Source organism: Pongo pygmaeus, chromosome 8 (assembly GCF_028885625.2).
Source record: "Pongo pygmaeus isolate AG05252 chromosome 8, NHGRI_mPonPyg2-v2.0_pri, whole genome shotgun sequence".
Lineage (NCBI taxonomy): Eukaryota > Metazoa > Chordata > Mammalia > Primates > Hominidae > Pongo > Pongo pygmaeus.
In genome coordinates this window covers 90,481,596-90,496,106 of record NC_072381.2, presented here as the reverse complement: position 1 = coordinate 90,496,106, position 14,511 = coordinate 90,481,596, and the positions used below count along the sequence as shown (strand labels likewise).

Genomic DNA, 14,511 nt, shown 5'->3' with positions numbered 1-14,511 from the left:
CATGAGAACACAGAAACACAGAGACATATAGTTAATTGCTCAAGAACAAACAGTAAATGGAGTCTGGAGTTGAGCCCAGGATTCTTGCTTCAGGGTCCATTTTCTAACATATAGCCTCCTCTCATGAATTTGAGTTTGTATTAGCATTTTTCCATCTTTCTGCTAATGACCAGGTTATTCAGAATGTAAATATAATATTCTGCGGAGATTTCATGAGAAATTGATCTCTCACCTAAGCATTTACTCTCATTACAACATTAGCAATGCATTTGTCCATTTGATTCCCTTACCAATTGACTATTAAGGAAGCAGAGATATGTTGCCCAGAGTCACAACTGTAGAAATAATCTCCTCTTCTACTAACAGTAATCAAGCATTTGTAAGCTTTCAAAAAGGCCCACTCAAATCACAGTTAGACAGTCCTGATATAAATGAGTAAACAGGCAACCTACAGAATGGGAGAAAATTTTTGCAATCTATCCATCTGACAAAGGGCTAATATCCAGAATCTACAAGGAACTTAAGCAAATTTACAAGAAAAAAACAACCCCATCAAAAAGTGGGCAGAGGATATGAACAAACACTTCTCAAAAGAAGACATTTATGCAGCCAACAGACACATGAAAAAATGCTCATCATCACTGGTCATTAGAGAAATGCAAATCAAAACCATAATTAGATACCATCTCTTGCCAGATAGAATGACGATCATTAAAAGTCAGGAAACAACAGATGCTGGAGAGGACGTGGAGAAATAGGAATGCTTTTACACTGTTGGTGGGAGTGTAAATTAATTCAACCATTGTGGAAGACAGTGTGACAATTCCTCAAGGATCTAGAACCAGAATTGTCATTTGACCCAGCAATCCCATTACTGGGCATATACCCAAAGATTATAAATCTTTCTACTTAAAGACACATACACATGTATGTTTATTGCAGCACTATTCACAATAGCAAAGACTTGGAACCAACCCAAATGCCCATCAATGACAGACTGGATAAAGAAAATGTGGCACATATACACCATGGAATACTATGCAGCCATAAAAAAGAATGAGTTCAGCTGGGCACAGTGGCTCACACCTGTAATCCTAGCACTTTGGGAGGCCAAGGCGGGTGGATCATGAGGTCAGGGGGTCGAGACCATCCTGGCCAACAAGGTGAAACCCCATCTCTACTAAACATAAAAAAATTACCTGAGCATAGTGGCGCGTGCCTGTAGTCCCAGCTACTTGGGAGGCTGAGGCAGGAGAATCACTTGAACCCGGGAGGCAGAGGTTGCAGTGAGCCAAGATTGCGCCACTGCACTCCATCCAGCCTGGGTGACAGAGCGAGACTCCATCTCAAAAAAAAAAAAAAAAAGAACAAGATATATAGTGTGAAATAAAATAAGACCATTCCCTTTACTCTTTCATTTTGTTTTGTTTTGCTTTGCAATGCTCTCCATTGAGAAGGGATTGAATTCGTAGATAGCAGTGTAGCTAAAGCTATATATTAATTATATATACACAGATGCTTACTCTTTAAGGTAAATAATCTCTTTAAGTGAAAGAAACATGCTTCTCTTGACAGATAAACATACTTAATTAAGGGTGAAGAAGAAAGGACCTTCAAGGCAATACTGTAATCCCTTTGGAAATACATACGATTATAGAATTTTAGCTCTACCAAGGATATCTTCAAGTCAGAGGAAAATTGTAGCATGAAGTATATTATTTATTTCCTCATATAGATGCAGTTCTCAAACTTTCTCTTGTGCTCATAAATTCACAATTGTCACATTCGGATATTATTCAACGGAGATTCAAGAGTCATGGTAATTATAGTTAAGATTCTAGAATCTAGAGGAATAGATATCATTATGCCTATAATTAATTATGTTTCAGAATAATGATATTTTTCTTAGGAAAAGCTGATTATTTCAGTAAAAACTCAAGTGATATTAGTAGTTGAAATGAAGACATTCTCTTTCTGGAAGACACTATCTATTTCTGAAAGATAGCCTGAAAAGTGGCTGCTTTAGCCTTGATTCACTTATGAATTTTGTAAAAATGTAACCATATTCCATGGCCCAGTTTGTTAAACTTTACTCCACAATTTTGAAAAAAAAGTAAGTGTCACCAAAATGCAAACAGGCATCAGAGACTCATGAAAGCAAGCTCTGAAGCTATCATTTGTTGCACACTGCCTATTAATAAAATCACTTGTGTGCTTGTCACTCATGTTACATCTCAACCACCTCAGGAGCTGATGTTCACACTAATATGTTTGAATTATGCAATGAAGTTATTAAATTGTGCTTACTACTTGGGAAACTAAAAAAAAAAAAGAACATGGTTTATCTCTTTAAGAAGTACCATGAAAAAAAAAAAAAGTTGAAGTTTAGACGTTCTGCCCTAGAACAAAGGGTTTAACCTTAGATGCCAAGGTTTTTTCTAAATTATTTCAATCAATCAATCAACATATATATGCCCATATATCATATATATGAGACAGAAAGCCTTCTTGCTAAACATAATAATCAAGATTACTAATAAACATTCCCTTCCAGTTACTTTTTTCTTTCTAATTGTCTTTTAGTCTATCTTTTCCCCTTAATAAGAATGCAGTGGTATAGGAAATAGATATTGTTTGTTTTGGATGCAGAAGTTTCAAAAACAGAAGAGTACTTAGCTTGCATTATGATTGCATCAGTAGCATTACAACTCATTTCCAGAGTGGTTCTTTGAAAACAGTAACTTTTATTCAGACTCTCGTGAACCATATCTGCATTAGTTAGAAAGATTACAAAACAAGCCCTTTAAGAATAAATATGAATAAACCCATAAACTTCTCCTTTAAAAAACAAATGCTTGGTAGGCAAGCTCTGAAATAGGATTATTTTTCTCTCCTGCCTACTGCTGTAAGTCTGTGCCTTTTTAGATTGTAGTGGGCTGTTGAGAGGAAGACACTAAGTACATGAAATGTGTTGTGTTGAACTATTCTTTCAGCCCTTTCAGGAAGTGAGATTTAACTATTCCATTCATAAAGACAGAGAATTCCTTAACTTGATCCTTGAATGCTTCGGAAAACCCAATGTAATGGCAATCATGTAACGTTTAGCTATCAGGACAGTGATCTCTGGGTTAAATTTTGGCAAATGAATATAGTGAAATGAGAAAAAAAATAAAGCCGTATTAGAGAAATTAATTTTTCGTACAATTTTCATTCCATTTCTGCATCTCAGAGGTTCATTTGAAGATTCTACAACCAGATTTTACACAGCATGTGTGGTAGAAGCTTTTGCCTATCTGCATTCCAAAGGAATCATTTACAGGGACCTCAAGCCAGAAAATCTCATCCTAGATCACCGAGGTTATGCCAAACTGGTCAGTGCATTTCACACGTGCTTTCTGCCCTGCAGATTAAAAATATTTGTTTATAAAACTGTGTTCATTTGCTAGTATGAAATCTGAGTTTTCCTTTTCAATGTTGTAACTTTCTTAAAAGCAGGTTTTAGCATTACACTTTTCAACGGAATGTTCTTTCAAATGATGCATCAGTTATGAAAAATTAAGTTGGCTAAGTTTGAATCAACAATACTCTGGCAAAACATGCTTTTATAAGCATGAGAAAACACACTTGCTGGCATTGTTTACAGGCCTAGAAGTCCTTTTCTCCAGTCAGCTTTTTGCCATTCATAAGCAATGGGTTTTTATATTATAGAAAACCATAAATCATTTTAATAATACTTTAGATTTAAGAATAACGCTAATGGAAAAAATTGTGCTTTACAGGCAATGCTAGCCAGGTTATGTAATAGTAATAATAATAACAGTCAAAAACTGTAAAGATTTACCATAGAAGAGAAGTTCTCTTATTTACAAATGCACAACTTTTGTTGGATCTGTTACAGCTTGATTCCATTTTTAAAGTTTTCAGAATTGTTATTCAGCATGTGGTTTTTAGAGAAATCAAATCAGTGGCAGTTTTTTTATTTGTAGTTTCAACCAAACCATTTTAGAAAAAAAATAGATTTTCTGCAGTCGACATTCTTCCTTCAAAAGAGTTCCAGAAAAATGAAGAATACATTATAATTTTATTTCTGTTTATGCTTACTAAGGGCAGAGTCATTGGTCCCAAAACTATCTTACTCACTTTCTGCAAACATAAAATAGCTTTTCAAATAATTAATACTAAATGAATTGTTGACTTCATTAAATCCAGCAGAAATCATGTATATTCTGGGAAAGATGTTAAGTAGGCCCAACTGGTCGTTAAAAATTTTTAAGTACAGAAGAGATCCTCTGTTTATACTCCAACCTCCATTAGCATAAAAGAAGAAAAAAGGAAAACTATATTCAGAAAGAAAGATTTACCTTTATTTTTAATGATGTGAATTTTATGCTATACTCAGGTGTCAACTTTTGCCATTAAAACTGAGATGCATCGGCGAAACTGTCTTTGCAATATAGACTATTCTTTTTGGAAGATAGAACTATAAAAACATACATGTTTTTAAATTATTATCATCATCAGTGTACTTCAAAATAACTTATTACTTTAAAACTTAATCATAAGGAGCTTAAGTATGTTGTTTTTCTCTCTTTGTAAGGTTGATTTTGGCTTTGCAAAGAAAATAGGATTTGGAAAGAAAACATGGACTTTTTGTGGGACTCCAGAGTATGTAGCCCCAGAGATCATCCTGAACAAAGGCCATGACATTTCAGCCGACTACTGGTCACTGGGAATCCTAATGTATGAACTCTTGACTGGCAGGTATGGATATTGATAGGGAACTGCTGATAAAAATAGACCAGCAAGCAGCTACACACTCCCGCTTTTGTCACTCGGATTAGACCATCTTAAAGTACATTTCACCATATCTGGTACCACAGTTTAGTTAGTTATACAAATGACTAGGAATTCATAACATAAGGTATAAAATAGTCCAGGCTAGGGCAACCACCTGAACACCAACTTTTGGTCTCATTATTGCTACTTCTTTTTTACGTATGTGAATGTGGAAGGATATAATGTCTTTCTGTGAGATATTTTAGCCCAGTCATTTAGCCAGCAATGAAACAGGGGAGATGATAATCATATAAAAATATCTAGGGTCAATTTTCTATAGAAGTAAGAGGACCTGTTAGCAACTGTTCTATCTAAATGAAAGGTGACTGCTTTGTACATCTTTCCTGTAATGTTATAATCATCAACTCAAATAGGCACTAGGGACACCACAAGGTATAAAACAGACTTTAAGATCCTCAAGGACCCATACTAAAAGAACAACAAATACACTACCATGACATGTGCTAAAACAGTGAGTAACAGGGGCGTTATGGCCTACAGATTTTAGGATAGGGATGGGTTCGTAAAGAGGCTTTTGAAGAATGAATATAAGGCAGCTGTGTCTTGAGGGAAGAATAGGACTTAGATGTAGAGAGCAAGAAAAGGGTATTCCAGGCAAACAGGCGTGGCTTAAAGAGAAAGGAAATAATGGTCACAGACATGGAGAAGGTTCATGTAAAAAAAAACAGGAACAGTCATCTTTTGACGATCATGATTGCTGCACTTGAGTGTTTGGACTCCATCTACAGAGGAAATCATTGAGATTTTCTGACAAAGGTTGAGTGATGTGTGTTGTGGTATTTAAGGAAAAACAAGTTGGCAGTAATAAGCAAATTGGAAGAGGAATAGGAAGCTAGTTTGAAGATTGTTGCAGTAATTTAGTTCTAGGACACTGAAAGCCTAGAGTTGGGCAAGGGCAATGGAAAAAAAGAGTAATTGTGAGGCAGGATGTGAAGAATTACTTAAGAGGACTTAGTCACTACAGTGAACATGAGAGGAAGACTGAGGATTTTGAGCACAGGGTACTCTGTGAGGATTCAGTGCATACATGAAACACTTAGAAGAGTGTCTCGCACATGGTAAGAATTCCATGAATGTTAGCAGCTGCTACTACTACAACGACGACAATCATTGCCAGAAATAGTTGTGTTTTGATTTTAGTTTTATTTATGAGCATTTTACATTATTACCCTTAAAGTTTCTCTATTGACTTCAAATAAATTATGTGTGACCTAATCCAATTTTGTTCAGTGTGGATTGTTCAATTTTGATCTTGTGGATGGAGGTAAATTATTTTAAAAGTATGACCAATTAAGTAGACTGTAAAGATATGAAAAATTTGGACAAAGTAGAAGGTTAAATTTCACATATGTATCTGGATGGATAGATAGGTAAATAGGTAGAGAGAGAGATAAAAAGGTAATCTTTCTAGTGTGCTTAGAATTGCTATAAGAACCAATTATATAATAAATAGAAGAAAACTAAATATTAACTATTTTTGAGGAAGTAAAATATTCACCTATAATAACTAGACTAAAATATTAACCATGACACTTATATTTCTCCTTATGTGTTTAAACATTTCTCTACAATCATTGTTTATTCATTAAGTAATAAGGTAAAAATGATTAAAACCTTAATCTTAAAAACTGGCATATACTAAACTGTAAGAAATAATTAATAACAGAAAAACCCTTAAACCTTTAAAGTAGAAATTTCACAGGCTACAATATCTGACTGGAATATAGTAAAACTTGGAATTAATAACAAAGACTTAAAATAAAAAGTCTAAATACTTGAAAATTTAAAAAGCATTTTTCTAAATAACCTCAGGGACATAGAAATTATAGAATAGCAGAGCAGTAATAAAAACAAAGCACTATAAGTCACAGTTTGCGTTGTATTGTCAAAACCAAACTTAATTATTTTCTCATAAATATATATAGAAACATTATGATTAAAAATACCTAAACTTAATATTCATCTCAAGAAATAGCAAGACAGAAAGAATTTTGGTCAAGACAACAACATTAAAAAAGTCTATACTTTTCCTTTTCTACCCAAAGAGATGATGGTGGTGGTGAGATATGGTGGCCAGGAGTGGGGGTGGGAGAAAGCAAGAATAAAACAAGTAGGATGATCTTTAGTTACAATTAAAGTTCCACAAAACACACCCGCCAAACACTATGAAGTGTGGCATGTGACTAGGAATGATGCTTGGACCACAAGCATGACTCCAAAGTATTTTGGTCCTGAATGTCATATCTAACGATCTTCGATAGTAATAATAACATTTAGAGGACTGGCTGGACCTTGAAAAAGCAAAGCCTGTTTATGTAGAGTCCTAATTAAGCACTACAGAATGAAAAAGGAACTGAGGTGAAGGAAGATTCATACAAATGTACCAATTCTGCCTTTTAAGGCTTATAATGTTGGTCAGTGAAGCAGGGAGTGAAAAAGGGAAGAGAGGCAGTGATTAATGATTTCAGAGAATGTGGTGGGGCTTTTGTTTGAGCCACATGACCTCCCTGAATGCTTTAAATTGAGGGCAAAGGAAATAAATGATCTGGTTATAAGGCAACAAACAGTAGTGAAGGCTGGTGAATTTCTCATTGCTTCCTTCCCTCCAACTTTCCCTGTTCTAGTCTTCATGGTAGGCAGCCCAATCTAAGGATAAGTAATAGTCAGAAAGGGTCCCAGGGAAGCCAGTCCCTGCCCCTCTTACAACCCCAGCCCCCTTCCATGCATACACACCAACTCCTTTCTTACCGATTTTGCTCAAGGATCCATCTGCCCCACCAACTTAGGAAAAGATGAATTTATCTCCAGTTTTAGGTTTTGATTCAGCTCGTCTATTTCAGTCACATGGCATTCCTCTAGTGATTGGCATTTATTGGACTGGGTACATAAATTAGAGGAATAATTTTAAAATACATTATTGGAGGAGAATTCTTTTTTCCTACAGTAGCTACTCAGTAAATAATTACTGAATGAATATAAGTCCCTACTTCCACTGGTAGACTTCCTATAACTATGAGGGGAAACAGCCATGATGAAACTAATACTGACTATGGTAGAATGAAAAGCTGGAACCACTGATCCTACCAGTCTAGAATTTGCCCTACCTCTGGGATGTGCTTTTGTGAGTTCAATGTTTTTCTTATTTTAATCAGTTTAAGCTGATGTTTTCCATTTATGTCAACTGAAAGATGCAAAAGTAAAAGAAAGCTAAAGAACACACAAGAAAAATGAATCAAGGAAATATAGGAGGAAGTATTCAGATAAACTCTTATCTATAATTTCTTTGAGGCTATCAAAAGCATGATCTCCCTAAAAAGTAACCTCTAAGATATTTGCAAGTGTTCATAAATGAGAAGACAAGTAACTAGCAGAGCTCAGGACCATTACAGAACTGAAAGTCATGCTGTAAGTAAGAGAAAATAAAATAGTAACAATTAAAAATGCAGCAAGGGAGATAGTAGACAGGCTTGGAAAAAATAATGAAAAAAGAAAAAATGTATAGATGTGATTTCAAAAATAGAATCTATTAGTCAAAAGAAATAGAAAACACATCAATTATGTGTATGAATAGAATATTACAAACAGGAGAAAAAACATCTTTAATTACATAATAGAAAATCCGTGGCATAAAGAATTGACTCAGTGTATCCTTTTGATCTGCAGTGACCATGGGGAAACTGATTCAGAATAATAACACCACGATATGCCCATGTGGTGAATTAATGAATTAAATTCATTAATAAGGAATAATCTTATTGGCATCAAAGCCATAAAAACATGGCATGTGTGGTTTTGGGAGTGAAGACATTTAGAGTTCCAGTTGGCCTCAAACTTCTCTACGGCACCTTTAATGCCAGAAGATAGTATATCAAGAACTACATAGTTCTGAGGGTCAGAGAAGGTATAACCCAAGTAATTTATACTGAGTTTATTCTTCAAATACAAACACAACATATAAAGTGTGGACCCCAGGCCTTTCTCAAAAACACTGCTATTCAATCAAGCCCACAAAAAGATGAATCAAAATAAAGCATTCAGGAATAGAAAAACTAGTAAAAAGATTGATGATGAGCTTTGGGTCTAATTAATTAGAACTTAGATCATATAATTTAAATTTGGGTAATTGAACAGAATGTAAATATTGTAGTCTTTGGCAATCTTAAAATAACACTAAAACCAACAAAAATTAAGGTAGGAGGGAAAGCAGGTATAACTATAGGTATACTTATTTCTCATCATTAATAATTAGTAATCTTACATATATTTTACAGTTAAAACATGTCATTACAGAAGAGAAATCTCTAAATTCAGTTTGAATTTTTTTTAATTTTAGAGAAATATTTTAGGAATTAATATTGGTTAAGAAGCACACATATTTGAAATTTAGCATTTCTCTCCATTTTACTCCTCAGTTTAGCTAAAGTAAAATTAAATCGAATATTTTTAAATTTAAAAATATGCATAATATAATCCTGTGTGTCTACAATCTACATAGAGAAATCTATGAAATTATGTTCATCAAATGTAGAGCATTCTGAATATTTTGAGGTTTTGGACGACTTCTAAATAATTTTGTTTTACATATTGAATGAATATTAGACTAACATGCATCACATAAAAACCACAAATACTATATTTAATAGTTGATTTTGTTTTCTAAGATAAGCAACTAAATATAAAAGCAAAATAAATATAAAAGCAAAACTATAAATTAGAAATCATTGCCAAGATGTGGCTCCTCCTCATTTTTTAAAGTAAAAAATGAAAACAGGCATGTTAAGAGATTAAAAAGAATATTCAATCATAGAATCAACTGAAGAGAAAATTTTAAATTCTAAGAGAATACTAAATAGATTTGCATATTTATACATTTTAAAAGTGATTTAAAATTGACAGGCAATTACTAGCTAATGACATATTAAAGTAAATAGAAAGCATTTTTCACAGAAAATCAAGGCAGAATCCATCACAGCCCTTAACACAGGTAAATCTACTACTCCTTACTTTAAATTACTCATTAGATAAAAAGAAATAGTTTGAACTGCTCTTAATAAACATGAGAGGCAAAAAAATAATAATTCAGATTTCTTCCCCAAAGACACACAAAACCTGTATTAAAGAGAATGATTAATCATTCGTCAAGGTGTATCATCATCTCCCCTCTGAACTGTGAGAAATTTGAAGGAAAGACCTGACTTTAGTCATCTTTGTACTCACCGAAGCTGCCACAAACCACACTTCAAGGATGGATAAGTTAAAAATAAAAAAAAAATCAACAGATCTGTCTCATGAGGGCTGGGGCATTACATCCTTGCTAGCAAAGAGGATGCCTAGTGTTAAGTTATCTAATGAGGTCCTCTGAGCAGAGAGAAAAGGATAGGAGGAGTACTATTCTATAGAAACATTAGAGCAATAAATATTTATTGACTCCTTAGTATGTACATGCTGCGAACTCTACTCAACTCTGGGAATACCAGCAGAAAACAAACTCTTCCGGAAGGGAAGACAGACATAAGATAATCACACAAATGAAAAGATAATTACAAAGTACAATAAGTGGCATAAGGGTGCTATAAAAGTGTAACAGGGACTCTAATTTAGATTAAACTTTAAATTAGAGCATGAAATTAGATTGCTAGGTTACGTGGGTTGATATAGGTTATATAATTGGTTGTAATAGATTGACCAGAGTAGGCCCTTCTAGGAAACAACATAACACTTATACTGAGCTTGATAAAGTGAGGCATTGGCCAGATAAGTATGGGAAGAACCTCCCAGGCCAAATAAATAACACCATGAGGTAGGAAAGTGCTCGGCATTTCAGTGGAACAGAGAGAAGGCTATTGTTTCTGGATCCCAGTGAGTGAGGGTGGTAATGGCATGAGGTGGGGTAGTATCGTTGGTGTTCCTGTGGCCCCTCCTAATGATTTTGGACTTCATCTCAAGTATAATGCATGAGTCAGTAAGTGTGGAAAAGGTCAGAGAGTAGAAGAAGCATCTTGAATGACCAAGGACAGCATGAGGGCTTAGACTTCAGCACTTAAAAGAAATCAGGAGAACAGCAGATAAACTTGACCCATTTCTGGTTTCACTAAGTGATTTACTTGGAAGGGCTTCCACACTGTTTTGCTATTAATCTATTTTCATTCCATTGTCACTATTAGTCTAAGCCTACCCAAATATGAATTGATGTCATCTGTGGAGTTTATAGCAATTCAAGTGTTCTCATGTAGGAAATAAAAGTAATATCTCTTGTCATGTCTCTCATTCTTGCAGCCCACCTTTCTCAGGCCCAGATCCTATGAAAACCTATAACATCATATTGAGGGGGATTGACATGATAGAATTTCCAAAGAAGATTGCCAAAAATGCTGCTAATTTAATTAAAAAACTATGCAGGTAAGTATTTCAACCACATTATTTTTGAAAACATCATAATGTGAAAAAATTAGATTTAATAAAACCATTATTTTATTTTTAGGGACAATCCATCAGAAAGATTAGGGAATTTGAAAAATGGAGTAAAAGACATTCAAAAGCACAAGTAAGTGTTCTTTCTTCAGAGTTCTGAACAAGTGACGTCATTTCCCCAGGGTGTTGCTTTTTAAGTTATTGGTGTAAAACTAGTATAATTAGCCTATAGGAACATCCAAAGACAGCATATATACTAGTAAGGCTTTTAAATGACTTTCTAGTTGTGATTATGAAACCTTATTTATATTTATCTGACAACCCTGTAACATAAGAAGCTGAACTCAGTTTCTTACAACTCATACCAACTAGCATTTTTTTCCTCTCTGGCACAAAAAGGAAATGTGTATTTTAAATTTGGGGATTCTATTCTCTACCACAGAATTATAAACAAAAGTCCCCTACTGTATCTTACCTGATTTCCTAAAGACAAAATATATTTTTCCAAGCATTTCCTAATTAGATGTTATAACAGGAGAAACACATAAGTACAGAATACAGTGTTTTTTAAACAATAGCAACATCTTAAATATCAGACCTTCCCTATGTTGATTGAACGTTCTAAAGCTAAACTAATTGGGTTTTCTCTATTTGTGTAACACTGACAGGAAATTCACATCCTTATCAAAGAAACATGTTTACTAAAATATCTCTGAATATCTGAAAAGCCTGCTAAGAATTTGTTGTAAGCATTTGCTAGGGGTGAAACCCTTCAAAGACAAAAGAAAACAAACAAGCAAAAACTTTAGTCTTTTTTGGTGATTTTCACAGAAAAACTGTACACAAAATATCTTTATTCTTCATTAAAACAGGGAAAAAAAGAAGAAAATGGGACATGTAGAGACTACGACAATGATGTGAAAAGGTTAATTAGCTGACACTGTGCACTGAATCAGTGGCAAAAATGGAAAGTTAATTTTCTATCCTGACTTTTCATGCCCTGGTTCTACCTCCTTAAAATAAAATATCCTGTAAGACACAGGGCCAGATACATTATGACATTTATTAAATTATAATTATAGTGTAGGAACAAGGTCAGAGAGACATTATGACTGAATTACAAGGAATAAGTGTTGCATGTTAATTGGTGTTTAAAATTTGACAGTTATACTTTTAAAAATATGTATTTCATAAAATAAACTAATTAGAAAAACATATGCAATTAAATAGAAAACATTTTTGTCACATGAAAATGTCTGCCTAACTGCTTCCCATTAGCCATGGACATTGTATACACTGCAATGAGAAGCTTTTAGCTGACACAAAATGTTTTTATCAACGTTTTTTCCTTTTCTAGATGGTTTGAGGGCTTTAACTGGGAAGGCTTAAGAAAAGGTACCTTGACACCTCCTATAATACCAAGTGTAAGTAGACTTTCCAGCTTATAATTGTGTGAGATACTTGATGGTGTTTATGTCAGTCAACAATGATCTGTTATTTTTAAAGTTTAATCCTATGATTAGGTTAAACAAACTCTAGGAAAAATGTCACATTAAAATAATGACATATTCTAAAATCCAAACTTGAAAGCAGATAAATTTGGGGATAGTCACTGTAAATGTGTTTTACTCTTCTCTTTTTCAACTATTCATTTGAATTCACGTTTCCCTCATTTATGAACATAAGTTAATTTTTAGCATGGGAAATGTTCAAAATATAGAAATGCAGAAAAAAATATATAGGTGAGAGGATCACTTGAGGCCAGGAGTTCAAGAGTTCAATACCAGCCAGCCTGGACAACATAGTGAGACTGTCTCTACAAAAAAAGAAAAGAAAATATTAGCCAGGTGTGCTGACGTGCACCTATAGTCCTAACTACTCAAAAGTCTGGAGCAGGAGGAGGATCACCTGAGCCCAGGAATTTGAGGTTACAGTGAGCTGTGATTGTACCACTATACTTCAGCTTGGGTGACAGAGTGGAAAGACCCTGTCTCTAAAAAAAGAAATAAAATAAAATAACACTTTTTCAAAGAGTCTTTACATGATCACTCTTTTTTTTTTTTTTTTTTTTTTGAGATGCAGTCTTAATCTGTCACCCAGTCTGGAATGCAGTGGTGCGATCTCGGCTCACTGCAACCCCTGCCTCCCGGGTTCAAGCAATTCTCCTGCCTCAGCCTCCTGAGTAGCTGGGATTATAGGCACATGCCACCACTCCCAGCTAATTTTGGTATTTTTAGTAGAGACAGAGTTTCACCATGTTGGTCAGGCTGGTCTTGAATTCCTGACCTCAAGTGATCCTCCCACCTCGGCCTCCCAAGTGTTGGGATTACAGACGTGAGCCACTGCGCTGCGCCTACATGATCACTGTTTTTATTATTATTATTATTATTATACTTTAAGTTTTAGGGTACATGTGCACAATGTGCAGGTTTGTTACATATGTATACATGTGCCATGCTGGTGTGCTGCACCCATTAACTCCTCATTTAACATTAGGTATATCGCCTAAAGCTATCCCTCTCCCCTCCCCCCCCACAACAGTCCCCAGAGTGTGATGTTCCCCTTCCTGTGTCCATGTGTTCTCATTGTTCAATTCCCATCTATGAGTTGGAATACGCGGTGTTTGGTTTTTTGTTCTTGCGATAGTTTACTGAGAATGATGATTTCCAATTTCATCCATGTCCCTACAAAGGACATGAACTCATCATTTTTTATGGCTGCATACTATTCCATGGTGTATATGTGCCACATTTTCTTAATCCAGTCTATCATTGTTGGACATTTGGATTGGTTCCAAGTCTTTGATATTGTGAATAGTGCAGCAATAAACATATGTGTGCATGTGTCTTTATAGCAGCATGATTTATGGTCCTTTGGGTATATGCTCAGTAATGGGATGGCTGGGTCAAATGGTATTTCTAGTTCTAGATCCCTGAGGAATCGCCACACTGACTTCCACAATGGTTGAACTAGTTTACAGTCCCACCAACAGTGTAAAATTGTTCCTATTTCTCCACATCCTCTCCAGCACCTGTTGTTTCCTGACTTTTTAATGATCGCCATTCTAACTGGTGTGAGATGGTATCTCATTGTGGTTTTGATTTGCATTTCTCTGATGGCCAGTGATGGTGAGCATTTTTTCATGTGTCTTTTGGCTGCATAAATGTCTTCTTTTGAGAAGTGTCTGTTCATGTCCTTCGCCCACTTTTTGATGGGGTTGTTTGTTTTTTTCTTGTAAATTTG

At 34.8% G+C, this 14,511-nt stretch overlaps 1 protein-coding gene across 4 annotated transcripts in view; it reads left to right on the top strand.

The window, feature by feature from the left end:
• PRKG1 (protein kinase cGMP-dependent 1) overlaps window positions 1-14,511 on the top strand; it is a 1,321,998-nt gene that overhangs the window by 1,298,680 nt on the left and 8,807 nt on the right. For all 4 annotated transcript variants that reach the window (XM_054503395.2, XM_054503394.2, XM_063669971.1 and 1 more), the window contains 5 exons: window positions 3,230-3,371; window positions 4,598-4,761; window positions 11,134-11,256; window positions 11,339-11,401; window positions 12,626-12,692. In XM_054503395.2, coding sequence (XP_054359370.1) covers window positions 3,230-3,371; window positions 4,598-4,761; window positions 11,134-11,256; window positions 11,339-11,401; window positions 12,626-12,692 — 559 coding nt within the window. The remainder of the gene's footprint in view (window positions 1-3,229; window positions 3,372-4,597; window positions 4,762-11,133; window positions 11,257-11,338; window positions 11,402-12,625; window positions 12,693-14,511) is intronic.